This window comes from Notolepis coatsorum (assembly GCF_963971535.1).
Source record: "Notolepis coatsorum genome assembly, chromosome: 2".
Taxonomy (NCBI): Eukaryota; Metazoa; Chordata; class Actinopteri; order Aulopiformes; family Paralepididae; genus Notolepis; species Notolepis coatsorum.
In genome coordinates this window covers 15,812,181-15,832,026 of record NC_140166.1, presented here as the reverse complement: position 1 = coordinate 15,832,026, position 19,846 = coordinate 15,812,181, and the positions used below count along the sequence as shown (strand labels likewise).

The 19,846-nt window shown below is 43.6% G+C and overlaps 1 protein-coding gene across 3 annotated transcripts in view; it reads left to right on the top strand.

The window, feature by feature from the left end:
- Positions 1 to 19,846, top strand: part of tsc1a (TSC complex subunit 1a) — a 155,655-nt gene that overhangs the window by 72,755 nt on the left and 63,054 nt on the right. For 2 of the 3 annotated variants that reach the window (XM_084307339.1, XM_084307338.1), the window contains exons 15-17: positions 4,543 to 4,904; positions 7,797 to 7,939; positions 15,547 to 15,614. In XM_084307339.1, coding sequence (XP_084163465.1) covers positions 4,543 to 4,904; positions 7,797 to 7,939; positions 15,547 to 15,614 — 573 coding nt within the window. The remainder of the gene's footprint in view (positions 1 to 4,542; positions 4,905 to 7,796; positions 7,940 to 15,546; positions 15,615 to 19,846) is intronic. The other variant, XM_084307340.1, reaches the window with a different exon arrangement.

The following is a 19,846-nucleotide window of genomic DNA, read 5'->3' as shown; positions in this document are numbered from 1 at the left end:
CGGGTACAGTAGGTAGCAACGTTAGCTCTCATAACGATAGCCAGTTAGCAGCGCCGGGTACAGTAGGTAGCAACGTTAGTTCTCATAACGATAGCCAGTTAGCAGCGCCAGGTACAGTAGGTAGCAACGTTAGCTCTCATAACGATAGCCAGTTAGCAGCGCCAGGTACAGTAGGTAGCATCGTTAGCTCTCATAACGATAGCCAGTTAGCAGCGCCGGGTACAGTAGGTAGCAACGTTAGCTCTCATAACGATAGCCAGTTAGCAGCGCTGGGTACAGTAGGTAGCAACGTTAGCTCTCATAACGATAGCCAGTTAGCAGCGCCGGGTACAGTAGGTAGCAACGTTAGCTCTCATAACGATAGCCAGTTAGCCAGCACTAGCCAGCACCTGCGGAATCGAGTGCCAAACTGATGATATCAGACGTTGATATCAGGAGCTATCAGCAGCTAGATAACATTAGACAACGCCTCATGTATAAATAAACTAAAGTGAATAATTAGTTGACTGGATCATTTTGTTTAATGCTTCAGTTATGTTGAAAGAGGAGCCCTGAGCTGCTCATACACTAGACTCTTGCCGTAATGGTTTGTTGACGTGAGGCGGAGGAGGAGGGGCAAGGCGTGCACTGCTGCAGCAGATTTAGGAGTCTGATCTGACGGTCACAGAGCTGAGGGAGCACGCCCAGTTAGCTGTAAAAATCCATAGATTAGCCGCACCGTTATATAAGCTGCAGGGTTGAAAAATCGGGGGAAAAGCCGCGGCTTATAGTCCGAAAAGTACGGTACACTTAATGTTACTACACACACTACGTTTTCCACTTAATGTTACTATACACACTACTTATTCCACTTAATGTTGCTACACCCACTACTTATTCCACTTAATGTTACTACACACATTAGTTTTTCCACTTAATGTTACTACACACGCTACTTATTCCACTTTGTTACTATACACACTACTTATTACACTTTGTTACTACACACACTACTTATTACACTTTGTTACTATACACACTACTTATTACACTTTGTTACTACACACTAGTTATTCCAATGTTGCAACACACACTACTTATTACACTTAAATGTTACTACACACGCTACTTATTCCACTTTGTTACTACACACACTACTTATTACACTTTGTTACTACACACACTAGTTATTCCAATGTTGCAACACACACTACTTATTACACGTAAAAAGATATCCGAGCAAGGATTCAATACCAAAGAGACGTTAGGGACTGCAACGTTCTCTGCTTCACCGAGACATGGCTGACGCCGGACGTCCCAGACCACGCAATCCAACCGGCCGAACACTTCTTCATCCACCGCAAAGACAGATCAGCAGAGTCCGGCAAACAACGTGGAGGAGGTATCGCCTTCATGTTTAACAACAATTGGAGCGATCCAACTAACGTGAAGGAATTATCCAACCACTGCTGCCCAGACCTGGAATATATAACCATCAAGTGTCGTCCTTTCTTCCTCCCGAGGGAGTTAACGGCGATCGTCCTGATCGGAGTGTATATTCCACCGCAAGCCAGTAACAACGTCGCGCTCTCCAGACTCCACGACGAGGTAAATAGAATACAAGCGGCGAACGTTAACGCCGCCATTTTAGTGCTGGGTGATTTCAATAGCGCCAATCTGAGAAAGGTATTACCTGACTTCTATCAGCATGTGACTTGCAACACCAGAGGCGGTAACATCCTAGATCACTGTTACACGCAATTTAAGGGTGGCTACAAGGCTCATTCTGATAGTGGCTTTGGTAAATCAGATCACGCGTCCATTTTCCTTTCACCAAAGTACAAACAGAGAATCAAAAGCACTCCTGTAGTCTCGCGAGAGGTGCAGAAATGGGATTTGACGTCAGAGGAGACGCTCCAGGCTGCGTTTGACTGCACAGACTGGAACGTGTTCCGCGACACAGATAACATTAATGTCTACACGGAGACAGTGCTGGACTATGTTTGTACTTTGGTGGAAGAAACAATCCCCACTACCAAAATGAGAGTTTACCCAAATCAAAAACCCTGGGTAGACAAATCCGTCCGTGAAGCTCTGAGAGAGCGCACCAAAGCATACAACGACGGCCTAGTGGCAGGCAACATGAATGACCACAAGGTGGCGCAATACAACGTAAGGAGGACAGTGACAGAGGCCAAACGGCGCTACAGGGATAAAATTGAACTCCAGTTTGAACAAGCTGACTCTAGAGCTATGTGGCAGGGGCTCAAAACGATGACAGACTACAAAGGCGCCTCCCTCAAACTGAACAGTGACATCTCCTTAGCAAATGACCTCAATACCTTCTATGCGAGGTTTGATGCTGGTAATAACACCAGCCCACAAGCCACGGCAATGGGGGGGGGGGGGGGGGGTCTGCTGCTGATGGAGACTCAGTGTTCAGGGTAACAGAGCATGAGGTGAGGCGGACCTTTAAAAAAGTGAATATCAGGAAGGCAGCAGGTCCGGACGGCATCCCCGGCCGCGTCCTAAAAGTCTGTGCCGACCAACTAGCCCCGGTATTCACTGACATATTTAACCTGTCCTTAGAACAGGCTGTCATCCCCACCTGCCTGAAGAAGTCCACTATTATCCCTGTACCCAAAAAATCCAAGCCTGCTTGCCTCAACGACTACCGCCCTGTAGCTCTCACCTCCATAGCCATGAAGTGCTTTGAGAAGCTAGTAAAGGGCTACATCTGCTCCTCCCTCCCCATCAACATGGACCCCCTGCAATTTGCATACCGCCCCAACAGGTCCACAGAGGACGCCATAGCCCATGTGCTGCACACAGCAGCATCACACCTGGACAAGAGGCAGGGGAACTATGTGAGAATGCTATTCATCGACTACAGCTCGGCATTCAATACCATAGTCCCCTCCATACTCATAGCCAAGCTCAGGGACCTGGGCTTGAACTATGACCTCTGCCAGTGGGTCTTGGACTTCCTGACTGGCAGACCCCAGGTGGTGAGAGCAGGCAACTGCACCTCCTCATCCATCACCCTCAACATAGGGGCCCCCCAGGGCTGTGTTCTGAGTCCCCTCCTCTACTCCCTGTACACACACGACTGTGTGGCTCAGCGGAGTAGCAATACAATCATCAAATTTGCTGACGACACAGTGGTGGTGGGCCTGATCTCTGCCAACGACGAGAGGGCCTACCTGGAAGAGGTCAAGGTCCTGGTGGGATGGTGCCAGGATAACAGCCTCTCCCTGAACGTCAGCAAAACAAAGGAGATGATTGTGGACTTCAGGAGGTCGGGGGTCAAGGACTACAGCCCCCTCAGCATCGACGGGGCACCGGTTGAGAGAGTCAACAGCTTTAAGTACCTCGGAGCCTACATATCCGAGGACTTGACATGGACCACACACATTGACAGTGTTGTGAAGAAGGCACGACAACGCCTCTACTTCCTCAGGCGCCTAAGGAAGTTCCAAGTCAGTCAGAAGATCCTTAAGAACTTCTACTCATGTACAATAGAGAGCATCTTGACTGGCAACATCACCTCCTGGTTTGGGAATAGCACTGCACAAGACCGAAGCAGACTACAAAGAGTGACACGTTCAGCCGAACGCACAATTGGAGGGGGGCTCCCCACCCTCCAGAACATTTACAACAAGCGTTGCAAGGGCAAGGCTAAGAGAATCATTAAAGACTCCAGTCACCAGAACAACTGCCTCTTTGAACTTCTGCGGTCAGGCAAGCGATACCGGAGTCTCAAGGCGAGCACAGAAAGACTCAGAAGAAGCTTCTATCCCCAGGCCATCAGACTGCTAAACGAACAATGAACACTACACAACAACAACCACCAAACGCACATAGCACACACATCCACACGCACACACACTCACTTTAAACAGACACACTGTAGCACCCACTCCACACACTTTATAGCACACACCCACTTTAAACAAACACACTGTAGCACCCACTCCCCACACTTTATATTTATTGATGAAGGATTGCACTACAACTCGTACACCTTACTGTAAATTGTACCTAAATTGTACCTCATCCCATTTCTGCTTTGCACTATATAGTACTGTACATTAGTACACTGCATAGTATTGTATATTATATGGTAACTCAGAACATTGTACATATGTCTATACCGAACACTGTGACCTCATTTTCTTCTTCTAAATTACATGCTATACTATGTTATTTGATACTATCTTGTCTAGCACAGTCTCTGGAGCGTAACAGTAAGAAGCATTTTGTATGAAAGTATTCTGTACTTCTGTATGACAACTATTAAAGAAACTTGAAACTTGAAACTTGAACTTAATGTTACTACACACGCTACTTATTCCACTTTGTTACTACACACACTACTTATTACACTTTGTAGTGTTGGGACTTTATTCCTCTTTTACTTTTTTTACTGTATGAAGCACATTCTCAGGAGCACATACAGAACCAAGCATTTCACTATAATGTACTTTATACGTGACAAATAAAAACAAACTTGAAACTTGTACGTCTTGTCTCTCCTCTCCTCCTCCTCTCTCTCCTCTCCAGAAGCCATAACGGAGGAGATCATGAAGCTGACCGTCTCCCAGCCGCTCTCCGCCTCTTCTTCCTCCTCCCTCGACACCCCCCAGGAGCCTCTCCCGCCGCACCTGGCCTCCACACCCGACCGCGCTGATCCCTCGGCGGGCCTGGCCGACTGCACGCTGCCCTGGTCCTTCAGGCCGTGTTTCACCCCCATCCAGGCCCTGCTCCCCGGGGGCAGGAGCCACCACAGCCCCTATCGGCTGGAGGAGGGCGGCCCGGCCCTGTTCACCTCCAGCCCCGACCAGGGTCCTGTCCCGCCCTACGAGCCTCTGTTCCAGCTGGCTCTGCCCAGGGCCGCCTCTCTGTTTGTGGGGAGGAAGACCCAGGTGTGTGCCCTGCATCAGGGATCACTCCCAACGTGATGAGAAAGTATCCCGTTTGTTCTGCTTGTGAACATTTTATTTAACTTTTATTTACCCAGGCAAGAAAGTACAAGAAAGTAAATACAAAATAAAATTACAGTAGCAATAGTATACAAGGAAAATTACAATAAATAATGGAGAGAGAAGGAAAAAGAGAGTGAGAACCAGAGGGAAGTTGGGAGGTAGGTGAGGGGGCTTAGGGGGAGGAGAGAAGAGTCCGAGGGCTACAGTACAGTATGTGTGCGATTGGGAGGCAGTCAGCAGGTGCAACAGTCGGTTGTGATCTGTTGCAGATTTTGTTTAAAAGCAGTGAGCGGTTTGTGGGCAGTGAGTTTAAGGGTGTTTTCTAAGGTGTTCCAGTCAGATGCTGCAGCAAATCGGAAGGCGTTGCGGCCAGAAACAATCGGAAACAGCCAGATTGATTTGATGGTAAAGCCAGCTAATATTAGTCAACTCTGCCCACCTAGCCATTCATACAGTAATACTAATGTTACCGTAAAACTTACCGTAAAACAGACTCAGCCAAATAAAGGCCATTTTTAATAAGAAGACTGGTCTACATTAATTGTTTATCTGGTTGCCATTGACAATCGTACAGTACTTTTAATGTACATGTTAAGTGGCTTCACCTTCTGAGCCACTACTACGTCACCAATCTCTTTATTTAATCACATTTTCATCATAAAGCTTGGTATCCAAGCAGATAGAATCGCTGCATCAGTCCTTGCCCCACAATGGTGGAATGAACTACCCACCCCAGTTAGGACAGCCGAAACCCGCCCAATCTTTCGCCATCGACTAAAGACGCACTTCTTCAACCATTATCTGAAATTAAAAAAATATATATATATATAAAAAATCTAACCCTAACTAACCTTACTGTCATGCACTTGTCCTAATAAACTAACCTACACTGTAGCACTCAACACTTTGATGAACATTGTTACTCAGCTGATAAGAGTTGTACCCTTCCTGATCACTTGTCATACAGAACTTGTAAGTCGCTTTGGATAAAAGCGTCCCCTAAATTACTAAATGTAAATGTAATGTAATGAAAAGAGCAGGAGCTAAATCGTATCGGCCATATATTCCTGAGCACTACTGTAGATCTGGTGCAGTGAAGTGTTGATAATTAAATAATCCAAAGGATTAGTAGTTCTTTATTTGTTATATTTTGACGTGTATTTTGTACATGCTACATGTCATGCAAGTACTATTCATTTCATACTGGTTTAAATAAACAATTTGATATTTTCCATCTTTGCTGAGCAAGATTTTTGCACAAAAGGAATTAGAGGGCTGTCCCGTATGCGTGAACACTTAAGGCAACCAACTTGTGTTCAGCTTTTCGTTCAGCGTTTCTCTGATTGGCCACACGGCCACGTGACCGCGCTAGCACACGCCCTTATCCGCGCCCTGCCGCTCTGTGTGTTACGCCCTGCCGCTCTGTGTGTTGCGCCATATAGTTTGTTTATACTTCAGAAGTATGATATTTGCGTGAACACTTAATGTTGCAATCTGTTAAATAAAGTTTTCATTCATTCATTCATTGTCCTTGTGTTACATAAAACCCATCTGTGGCCTCGTGCAGAGGAAGGTGGTAAATACATGTTAAGATATTCAAAAATCGTCACAGCAGTATAGTTTGTTTATACTTCAGAAGTATGATATTTAGCCATGGTCCCCAAAATGAATGGAAGCGAATGAGGAGCCTGACACCTGCGTGGAATGGGGGTGTTGCAGCGTTGGGGATGTTTAAAAAATATAATTTAATATATAATATAATATAATAATTTGTGCTTCACCTAAAAATTTCACCCAAAAATTTGGTCAGCAGCGTCCACTGATGTACAGTCAGGCGTGCGTTCCTGAAATCAACTGGGGTTGCACGCACCTAATGGCGCCACGTGCACGCGCGCTCCCGGAGCGCACTCCCGCGAATGCGCATAAATGTCCCCTCGCTTGAGCACAGACTAAAGACAGTGCCTAATTGCCTCTATGAATGGAATGTAACACATGTCATTCACAACAAGTTAGGTGTGAATGTATCTGAGAACGTATTTAACACACCTGACGACCGGCGCTATATTGATATGCAAAGTAGCCCAGGTGGGTACTTATAGCGAGTACTTATCTGACCCTGCACGGAGTGCAACCACGTCCCATGACGAACGCATGCCTGTGTACAGTGATTCAAACCCCCTCAATGTGCAGTTTCTAGTTAATCAGTCAGCAGCCTCCACTGATGTACAGTGACGAGTGAATCTGGTAGTTGTTTTATGACGTTAAAAACGCGAAATAACATAACGTTACAGCGTACAGTTTCTAGTTAATCAGTCAGCAGCCTCCACTGATGTACAGTGACGCGTGAATCTGGTAGTTATTTTATGACGTTAAAAACGCGAAATAACATTATACATTATATAACGTTACAATGTACTGTTTCTAGTTAATCAGTCAGCAGCCTCCACTGATGAACAGTGACGAGTGAATCGCGTAGTTGTTTTGATAAATTCGCGTGATTCGATTCGGACATAACATAACAGCTCCGCATTTCATTTCCGCAAGGGACCTCTGCCGCTCGCCTCTGCCTCTGCCGCCTCGCCTCTGCCGCTCACAGGAGCGGCAAAAGGGGGCGGGCTAGCGGTACGGCCAATCAGAGAAAAGCTGAACGCAAGTTGGTTGCCTTAAGTGTTCACGCGTCCCGTATGTCTCGCATAAAGGCGGGCGAGTTCAGCGGTTGAAGCAAATAACAGCCTGGGCTGTTAATTGAAGTTGTACGGTATATCAAGCTGATGTATTTCTATGATATCAAGCCTGATCACAAGTATTCTCCTCTTTTACTCTCTCCTCCAGGAGGTGCTCCAGAGGGCCGCAGGGGAGCGGGAGAAGGCAGGAGGAGGTGAAGGAGATGAGCGGGAGGAGATGTCGTCCTTGTCTCCTCTGGAGGTGTTGGACATGCTAATCCTCCATGGTTACGAGGCCCATGACAGTAGGAGGTGAGAGGCAGGACCTTTACAGACTGGGACCTCCTTATAGCAGACTAGGACCTCCTTATAGCAGGACCTCCTTACAGTACGTTAGGACCTCCTTATAGCAGGACCTTTTATTACAGCATGTTAGGACCTCCTTATAGCAGGACCTCCTTACACCAGGTTAGGACCTCCTTACACCATGTTAGGACCTCCTTATAGCAGGACCTCCTTATAGCAGGACCTTTTCTTGCAGCAGGCTAGCACCTAATTTCGGCATTCTAGGACCTCCTTACAGCAGGCTAGGACCAGTGTTAATTTTGGCAGCTATTTTCATTTTAGTTTTAGTCTTAGTCATGTGTGAAGTGCTGCTTTTTCATTTTCATCATATTTAGTCATTTTCATTTATTTTTCGTTTAGTCAGTTTTAGTGAACTAAATGTCTGAGCATTTTAGTCTTAGTCAGTTTTTGTCTCAATTTTGTCTTTTTTGTTTTCGTCTAGATTTAGTCGACGAAAACGGATGACATTTTTGTCTATTTTTTGTTAATGGAAAAAACTTGTCAGAAGTCAGAAATAGTCAACATGGAACATATTCTGATTTAAATTGCGTATTTATTTTTTAACCTAGGGGAATCTGAGTCGGCGGCACAAGTAATACACAGGAAGGGTGCACTGTCGACCATTCCACAGCAATACACAGCAACACACTGCAATACACAGCAATACACAGCAACACACAGCAACACACTGCAATACACTGTAATACACAGCAACACACTGCAATATACACCAACACACTGCAATACACAGCAACACACTGTAATACACAGCAACACACTGCAATACACTGTAATACACAGCAATACACTGTAATACACAGCAACACACTGCAATACACTGTAATACACAGCAATACTCTGTAATACACAGCAACACACTGCAATCCACAGCAATACAAAATAGCTCTTTTCTTTCAAGCCTTACTAAATATGAATTCATGTTCTAAATAATACCTCTTTCTGTATAAAAAATGCACCTTTAAAAAATATAGCTTTGTATATTTTCAATGTAAATTATAACAGTAACCTCAGTCACAAAGATACAAATTAATAAAGTACAGTCACAGTACGTTAGCTAGGTGTCACGTGGGCACTAGTACATCTACTAGCTAGCAAGTTACAACAGACGGACTAATCCACCACAAATGGCTCCATGATATATACTAGTCCATACAAATTCACTCATATGGTGCTAAAAGCATTTTTACATTTAGTCACAGGATGTACGTTAGCTAGGTCTAAGCGTACTCATACTTCGTGAGCCAACCCCGGGCCCTGTGAGCCGTCACGTGGCTACTGGCTAGCGTTAGCATCAGGGGGCTAGCTAGCAGCTAGCAAGCAAGTTACAACAGACGGGCTAATCCACCACAAATTCACTCAGTCATATGGTGCTAATGCATTTTTACATTTACCTGGATTTCCTTGTGGAATGTCTTCAGATGGCGTTTGAGATTAGTGGTGTTTTTTCCCTTCATCCGATGACCACATTTCTCCCCGGCCTGAGCGGCGTCTCCTCGTGTCTGGTCTTCGTTTTCTTCCAAGCCCACGGGATAATTGATCATTGTTGAGACCCTGTTGCTGTTGGTTCGCGTTTGCGGTCGCCATTGTCTGACTGAGTGAGGGCCTGAGGCGGGGGGCGTCACTCAGCCGAGCAGCTATTTGATAATGCAGTAATGCCACCTACTGGTCTTTCTACCTCCGTGCTTGTGCTGTGTCAGGAAAGAATGAAAGCCCCACGCGCCTGGTCACCTGCAGTGCTGCAGAGACTCACGTCACAGCCGGAAACGGAAATACTGAAATAATAATTCGAAAAGTTATAATTATTTTGTCTCGTCTTGTTTTAGTCAACAATATCAACATACATGAAGAGTAATTTCGTCATGGTTTTTGTAAATTACATTTTCGTGTCCTCAGTTGGAGTCAACGATATATAATTAACTATTTAGTCGCGTTGGCGTCACGTGGTCTTCAATAACGTGACGTCACGTCTCGTTGTCGTCATGAAAAAAACCTTCGTTGACGAACATCTTTCGTCATCAATTTAGTCAACAAAATTAACACTGGCTAGGACCTCCTTACAGCAGGCTAGGACCTCCCCACAGCAGGCTAGGACCTCCCCACAGCAGGCTAGGACCTCCCCACAGCAGGCTAGGACCTCCCCACAGCAGGCTAGGACCTCCCCACAGCAGGCTAGGACCTCCCCACAGCAGGCTAGGACCTCCCCACAGCAGGCTAGGACCTCCCCACAGCAGGCTAGGACCTCCTCACAGCAGGCTAGGACCTCCTTATACCATGTTAGGACCTCCTTATAGCAGGACCTTCTTACAGCACGCTAGGACCTCCTTTATAGCAGGACTTTCTTACAGCATGCTAGGATCTCCTTTAGGGATGCACCGAATGGGAAATTCTTGGCCGAAACCGATACCGAAAATAGGAAACAGTTGGCCGAAAACCGAATGCCGAAAGGCAGAAAATTATTAATATAAATATATATATAATGTATATATTTTTTGTTCAGCTACCTGATTATGGCAAAATACATGATTATGGCAAAACTTAACTTAAATAATAATAATAATCGCTATTATTGGTCCATAACACATTTATTCAGCACTTTTGAATGCATACATTAATTCCAGACTGACTGCTGAAAGATTGTACAATTTAAACATTTTCTCTTTGCATACAACAAAATGTGCATTCAAGTCAAGTGCATTTTCTTTTCTCTGTAGGATAACTACAACAAAGTGCATTCAGAACAAAGGTGCTTTAAAACTGCATAAAGATCTGCATAAAGACACACGAGAGGGAGAATAGCTTATAGCAGACTTAATGATGTTACTGTAGTGGCTACTGTCATAATTCACGGCGTTCTAGCCTACATGGAAGGACTGTTGTATTTACCGTACTTTTCGCACTATAAGCCGCACCTGACTATAAGCCGCAGCAGCTAAATTGAATGATGTGTACATATATAAGCCGCACTGGACTATAAGCCGCAGGTGTTTTAATGTTTAATTACCATATGTAATTAGCATTGGGACACAATACTGTCGGACAAATAACAAGAATTAACTCATTTACAAGTTGTATTAAGTTTAGCAAATAAGGGAACAGATAAATAACATTTCAATGCAGTCAAAAAAGCAATATTTAGATTTTTACATTTTCGGGTTTGGTCACGTCGAGTCACATCCGCACCGTTATATAAGCCGCAGGGTCGAAAAATGGGGGAAAAAGCCGCGGCTTATAGTCCGAAAAGTACGGTACTACATATCCTGTGACTCTTAGCGGGGGATGACGTAGCTTAACACTTTGAGTGCGAGCAGGGGGCGCTAGAATTAGCGCTTGAGTGTAGGGGTGGACGGTATAAACGGTATGAATTTGCGCTACGGTATGGATTTTGATTATACCTTCATACCTTGTGACCGTTATAGAGCAGCTAGTCACAGCAGTAGCAATGCCGTTAACGTTATTTGACGATTCACTCGCGGTTTGCAGTGGTCGTTGCATAGTGTTTAATTGTACTGAGTTTTTAAGATAAGATATTTTAAAGATAACTTCACATTTATTTGGCTATTAGTTTCTTTATATAGCTTTATCCATTGGAGCTGCTCCCGTTTGCAACTCTGTGTGTTGACAATCCGGGTGTGACATCATCACCTACGGCATCTTAGGAAGCTCAAACTCAAACCTATGATCTCTCTCACTCACTCACTCACTCACTCACTCACTCACTCACTCACTCACTCACTCACTCACTCACTCACTCACTCACTCACTCACTCACTCACTCTCACTCACTCACTCACTCAATCACACACCAGTATTTTACCCCTTCAGAAGAATTTATATAGACACATGCACGCTAGAGAAGCGGGCTGAAAATCTATTATCCATTTCCTGATCAGCACACACACACATGGGACACGCTGAGATATAGGTGAAAAAACTCAGATTATTCCAAGACTGGTAAAATAGATTCCTTACCTCAGATCAGATGTTCTCCAATAACATTATTCCAATTCCTGATTGCCATTCCAAATATCGATCGCGTTTATTGATCCAACGCTGGGTACTGAAAACACATATTGCACGCTGTTATGAGTGATGAAGCTAAGCTATGCTAACGGAGCGTCTGTTCCCTAAGCCTAATGCATGCACAGAGACAAAAAAGGTATGTATCTTCTTGTCTAACTCCAGGGAAGATGTTAAATAAGCTAATTTCCCAAAATGTTGGAGTTATCCTTTAAGAGAGACTAGTGAAAGTGAGGAATGGAAGCGTTGTTAGCTAGCTTAACGCTAACGTTAGTTAAAAAGGTTTTTAACCGCGACGGGCATATAGTAATGGCCAGGATATAAAGCATGTTAAAGACTCATTTATTGGACGTGTTGCTCGCAGAGTTTACATAGAAACAGCACGACTCGCAAGAGGAGTTATCACAGGCTGTAGAACGCAGGACTGAAGAGCTCACGTTACACGTTGCGCATGTAATGACTGAAGCCGCGTTTTGATTGTCATCACAACAACACGTTAGGTTACGAACGTAGCCCTGTTCTTTGACATTCTGTGATATTTTTTCGGTGCTAAAACCCTTTCGGCCAAAAGTGCCTTTTTGAACCATTTTCGGCCGATAATTTTCGGTGGCCGAATATAATCTCTTTATAGCAGGACCTCCTTACACCACGCTAGGACCTCCTTACAGCATGCTATGATCTCCTTATAGCAGGACCTCCTTACACCACGTTAGGACCTCCTTACAGCACGCTAGGACCTCCTCACAGCAGGCTAGGACCTCCTCACAGCAACATAGGACCTCATTATAGCAGGACCTCCATACACCATGTTAGGACCTCCATACACCATGTTAGGACCTCCTTACAGCATGCTAGGACCTCCTCACAGCAGGCTAGGACCTCCTCACAGCAACATAGGACCTCATTATAGCAGGACCTCCATACACCATGTTAGGACCTCCTTACAGCATGCTAGGACCTCCTTATAGCATGTTAGGACCTCATTATAGCAGGACTTTCTTACCACAGTGAAGGAAATCTGTGTTTTTCAATGTACGTGATGTATATATTGGGGGGAGATGACAACATCTAATGGTGCTAGGTCAGAGAGGTGGATGGGTATGGTGGTGGAGGCGGTGAGAGAGAATCACTGTATTTAGCAGCAGACTGAGATAGAGCTCAGGGCATGTTTGCATTCCATCAGCACTGGAACTGATAAGAACGACAGCAGGCACAATGGTCAGAGAGAGAGGTTGACATTAATGAAACAGAGGTTTTTAATGTGTGTTAAAGGTTGAAAGCAGTTACCATGGCAGTGTCACATAGTAACGAGGAAAGGGGGCGGGCCCATCGTTGCTATGACGAAGATCATATAACTAAGTGTTCTTCCGCGTATGAGTTAGACTAAGAAACGAAACGAAAGGAGAGAAGAACCATCAGAGACTCTCATCCCTCTCACCCTGGCCAGGGGTGGGGGAGGGGAGATGACACATCATCATTAGCTTCGGCTAACGGGAGAAGGGTTTTGGCTAACGACAAGGCCTTAGCCACTATTGGACTGAACAGCAGAAGAGACGATAGCAAGGACAATACAATCTGATGCATCTGATCTGAGGCTTTTGTTTATGTAATAAACAACGTTTTTCAAGAAAGGTACTACGCCAGTGGTCACCAACCTTTTTAAGCCCAAGATCACTTTTTTTTTTGGTGAAGGCAAGATCTACCTATTGAAGCGTTGAGAGAAAAAGACAGCCAAGATTGTACTTTAAACTAAATGACTTTTATTTGCCTGTATTCTAATTACATGCAATGCTTTGGTCCAACATTAAAACGTCAAAGTAGAACTATTATGTACTTTCTCAGTCAGTGCTAAGTGCAGTCATCTTATGCAGCATCACTTTTCACATCAAAACAAAAGTAGAACTGTAATGTGGACTTTCTCATATTATTAACATTGACAAACATATTTACAATTAGCATTTTATAAAGTAGAACTGTAATGTGTACTTTCTCAGTCAGTGCTAAGTGCAGCATTACTTTTCACATCAAAACAAAAGTAGAACTGTAATGTGTACTTTCTCAGTCAGTGCTAAGTGCAGCATCATTTTCACATCAAAACAAAAGTAGAACTGTATGTGTACTTTCTCAGTCAGTGCTAAGTGCAGCATCACTTTTCACATCAAAACAAAGGTAGAACTGTAATGTGGACTCTCAGGGTAAGATCTATTTTTTTTTTTTTTTTTTTTTTTTATAATTTTCATGGAAAGATCTACAGGGACAGTCTCAAAGATCGACCAGTCGATCAAGATCGACGGGTTGGTGACCACTGTACTACGCTGTCCAGTGTCGAATACTTATGGTTACGGAGTTGCATTAAAGGGGAATGACAAAGATTGTACAGCCAGTATGAGAAGACGTCAAAGAAATAAACACAACGCAGAGTCAGCGGATGGAGAGGTGATAACACAAGCCAAACAGATGAAGAGGTGATACTGGCTGAACCATCAGGATCTAACGACAGGCTAGGACAGGGGTCAGCAACCTTTACTATCAAAAGAGCCACTTTTCCCCCGTCCCACAAAATAAAATGCTCAGGGAGCCGCACAACCTATTTACCCTTAAAATGAAGATAACAGTGTATAACGTTTTATATATCCCCAAGCATACCCCACATTTAGCATAAAACGCCTGACAATTGCATACCCAAAGTAATTTGCGATTTATTATACTTTATACAAAAAGAAAAATTTGACTTTTTAATTGCTGTTTTTACCTGTTTTTACCAAAGGAAAACCTCAAACTCTTATGAAGAGGAGAAAAAATACTGGCTGTGTAGACCTATTTTTTAATAAAACACAGAAGAGGAGACAAAACACTGGTGTCTGTAGACCGACTTTGAAATAAAACCCTGAACTATTCAGGTATATTTGAGTCCTTCCCTTATTTGTGGAACATTTATAAAATAGAAAGTAGTCCACTTTGAAAAAAGAATACCATGTGTAGACCTACTTTGAAATAAAACACAGAAAAGGAGAAAAAACACTGGCATCTGTAGACATACTTTGAAATAAAACCCTGAACTATGCAGCTCTATTAGAGTCCTTCCCTTATTTGTGGAAAATCTATAAAATAAAAAGTTAATTTTTCATTGTTCGCAAATTTCGCACCACATATCAGGCATACAGGTAAGCCTTTTGTTGACTAAATATCTTAGTTGATGAAATATTTTTTCATTTCAGTGTCACAGTATGACATCGATCTCCAAAATAAAAAAAAAGTTAAAAAGTAATTTTTTATTTTTTTTTGGCCAGGGAGCCGCAGCTGATTGGCTAAAGAGCCGCATGCGGCCTCGAGGCCGCAGGTTGCCGACCCCTGGGCTAGGACCTACTTACAGCAGCACATTCTTACAGCATGCTAGAACCTAGGAGGCTAGGAGGTTGCTGTTTGATTCATTACATATTCTACCTTTTAAAGTCGATATAGATTCGAAAAAGCTGTATGTTACTCATTCACTTGTGGTGTGTGTGTGTGTGTGTGTGTGTGTGTGTGTGTTCCAGACTGTCTGTGCCAAGCAAGCCAGTGGACTGGAGTAATTTTGGAGGTAAACAGAGCATGAAAACCAAAGGTATTGACTAGAATGAACTACTTCTAATGCTCTCGAACACTTGCAAAGAGATTAATGTATTCTCAACACGGACTATGTTTTACTTTCAAATGGATGCTTTCTAAAATGTGTACCTCCAGTTTCTTGTAGACTGGTGCGTAAGAGAAAATAACTCCCACACACTGTCCTTTTACTGACGATAGACTTTATTACAAGTTACAATGTTTTGGTCCAAAAAGGATGCTTTCTGAAATTTAATGCAATGGTTTGCTGCACTCTCGTAGGGTTGTGACCAAATACAAGACAGTATGTCGATTTTGCGGACACTAGATCTGCAGTGCCAGACTTTGACAGTTTGATCGGAATTTGGCCGGAGGGCCTGTACGTTTATATGCAAACTACATTAGAGGTGGCGCTGCGCCACGAACACATACAGTCAAGAGGAGAACAGACATGCAGTAGCTTCACTCTAGGAGAACAGACACAGCTTCACTCTAGGAGAACAGACACAGCTACACTCTAGGAGAACAGACACAGCTTCACTCTAGGAGAACAGACACAGCTTCACTCTCGGAGAACAGACACAGCTTCACTTTAGGAGAACCGACACAGCTTCACTCTAGGACAGGGGTCAGCAACCTTTACTACTAGCACACAGTTTGTTGCATTAATGGAATTATAAAGCAACAAAAAGAAAAAATTTGACTTTTTATTGCTGTTTTACCTGTTATAACAAAGGAAAACCTCAAACTCTTATGAAGAGGAGAAAAAATACTGGCTGTGTAGACCTATTTTTTAAATAAAACACAGAAGAGGAGACAAAACACTGGTGTCTGTAGACCGACTTTGAAATAAAACCCTGAACTATTCAGGTATATTTGAGTCCTTCCCTTATTTGTGGAACATTTATAAAATAAAAAGTTGTCCACTTTGAAAAAAGACTGTGTAGACCTACTTTGAAATAAAACACAGAAAAGGAGAAAAAACACTGGCATCTGTAGACCTACTTTGAAATAAAACCCTGAACTATGCAGCTCTATTTGAGTCCTTCCCTTATTTGTGGAAAATCTATAAAATAAAAAGTAAATTTTTCGTTGTTCGCAAATTTGGCACCACATATCGGGCATACAGGTAAGCCTGCATCGTTAGTCGTGAAAGCAAATTAATCTGTCCACGCTGAATTAAACCCTGTATTTTCCTCAGACTTTCCTTTTTTTTGGATTTATCCATGGTTAGCTTACTGGGGGGTCGGAAACTCAAGATTAGCCACTTGCAGACGGCAGGGAGAGGCACGGGGTGTGACGTACTGTATATTTTAGTTGATGACATATTTTTGTTGACTAAATATTTTAGTTGATGAAATATTTTTTCATTTCAGTGTCACAGTATGACATCAATCTCCAAAATAAGAAAAGAAATAAAATATTGTAAAAAAAAAATTAAGTTTTTTTCTCTTATTTTTTTGGCCAGGGAGCCGCAGCTGATTGGCTAAAGAGCCGCAGGTTGCCGACCCCTGCTCTAGGAGAACAGACATGCAGTAGCTTCACTTTAGGAGAACAGACACAGCTTCACTCTAGAAAAACAGACATGCAGTAGCTTCACTTTAGGAGAACAGACACAGCTTCACTCTAGAAAAACAGACATGCAGTAGCTTCACTTTAGGAGAACAGACACAGCTTCACTCTAGAAAAACAGACATGCAGTAGCTTCACTTTAGGAGAACAGACACAGCTTCACTCTAGAAAAACAGACATCCAGTAGCTTCACTTTAGGAGAACAGACATGCAGTATCTTCACTTTAGGAGAACAGACGCAGCTTCACTTTAGGAGAACAGACACAGCTTCACTCTAGAAAAACAGACATGCAGTAGCTTCACTTTAGGAGAACAGACACAGCTTCACTCTAGAAAAACAGACATCCAGTAGCTTCACTTTAGGAGAACAGACATGCAGTATCTTCACTTTAGGAGAACAGACGCAGCTTCACTTTAGGAGAACAGACACAGCTTCACTCTAGAAAAACAGACATGCAGTAGCTTCACTTTAGGAGAACAGACACAGCTTTACTCTAGAAAAACAGACATGCAGTAGCTTCACTTAGGAGAACAGACACAGCTTCACTCTAGAAAAACAGACATCCAGTAGCTTCACTTAGGAGAACAGGCACAGCTTTACTCTAGAAGAACAGACATCCAGTAGCTTCACTTTAGGAGAACAGACATGCAGTAGCTTCACTTTAGGAGAACATACATGCAGTAGCTTCACTTAGGAGAACAGACGCAGCTTCACTTAGGAGAACAGACGCAGCTTCACTCTAGGAGAACAGACGCAGCTTCACTCTAGGAGAACAGACGCAGCTTCACTTTAGGAGAACAGACGCAGCTTCACTTTAAGAGAACAGACGCAGCTTCACTTTAGGAGAACAGACGCAGCTTCACTCTAGGAGAACAGACGCAGCTTCACTCTAGGAGAACAGACGCAGCTTCACTCTAGGAGAACAGACGCAGCTTCACTCTAGGAGAACAGACGCAGCTTCACTTTAGGAGAACAGACGCAGCTTCACTCTAGGAGAACAGACGCAGCTTCACTTTAGGAGAACAGACGCAGCTTCACTTTAGGAGAACAGACGCAGCTTCACTTTAGGAGAACAGACGCAGCTTCACTTTAGGAGAACAGACGCAGCTTCACTTTAGGAGAACAAACGCAGCTTCACTCTAGGAGGACAGACGCAGCTTCACTCTAGGAGAACAGACGCAGCTTCACTCTAGGAGGACAGACGCAGCTTCACTCTAGGAGGACAGACGCAGCTTCACTCTAGGAGAACAGACGCAGCTTCACTCTAGGAGAACAGACGCAGCTTCACTCTAGGAGAACAGACGCAGCTTCACTCTAGGAGAACAGACGCAGCTTCACTCTAGGAGGACAGACGCAGCTTCACTCTAGGAGAACAGACGCAGCTTCACTCTAGGAGAACAGACGCAGCTTCACTCTAGGAGGACAGACGTGCAGTAGCTTCACTCTAGGAGGACAGACGTGCAGTAGCTTCACTCTAGGAGGACAGACGCAGCTTCACTCTAGGCCAGGGGTCTCAAACTCGCTGCCCGCGGGCCAATTGCGGCCCGCTGGATGATATTTTGCGGCCCCCTACTTGACATAAAAGTTAAAAAAAAAATATATATATATATTTTTTTTTTTTATTTTTTTTTATGTTGTGGGCACTTTGTTCAACTTTGTCAGTGCTGTAAAGTTGAAACCTTTTTAAATCTTAGGGAAACAAAGCTTTCATGAAATATTGTAAGCCGTCATTTGAGGCTTTATAAAAGCAGCACAATGAACACAAATCTGTCGGTGCCGAGTCCGACCTCATCTTAACCCTTTGATCGCCGGGGTTAAATTCATAATTTACCATCCCTCGCCAGCCCTATTTAACATGGAGAAGTTCCCCTTCTTTGCAGGGCTATAACTTTTTAAATTGTATTGCTAAATTGACATTACCATGGCCCATTCAAAGTCCTATATCTATTGTTCAGGGTGTAGCAATGTTATACTTTTTCATTCACATATTCATACTAAAATACGGTCTAAAGTATAAGTATGTTTTTATCGTTTTCTGCAGCTTTCTCCAGAACTTGATTTATAGCCCTAAATGCATTATATTGATGATCAAATACAATTTGTTAGCGATCGGTGCCAAATAAAAAATGTCAACTGCACGTACTTCTAGAAGTTACTACGTATGATCTGATGTTGACCGGATGGGCGGGGGGTCGTTTATAATTCCGTGGGCAACGTTATATCATTCATCTAGTGTGGGTGATATGATCATTAGAGCAGTTAGTATAGAAGACATTAGAAAATAACGCTGAAACTCACCGTAGCTTCCTCTCGCCGTTGGGAGATGAGCGTGGAACAGAATTTTTTCCATTATGGGATGTAGAAATACCCGATCCATTTCCAGGTTGTATAATAGTATATACGTCCAAATCATGTTGTTTATCGAGTTATTGGCAACGGATCGCTATGTATTGTGTCGAGCTCGAGTCCCGGGACCTATAGCGAGTGATCGGACCAAATTGAAATGAGCACCAGCTTCTACTTCCTGTTTCTTCCCTGGGCGATCCGCCGATCGGCCACCAGATGGCGCTCTTGAACCGTTAGAGAGTTGACAGGGGCTCACCAGTACATATGTCTCCGGGGGAGAAATATGATTTTGATCACAGATTTTTGAAATATTGATATCAAAGACGTGTTAC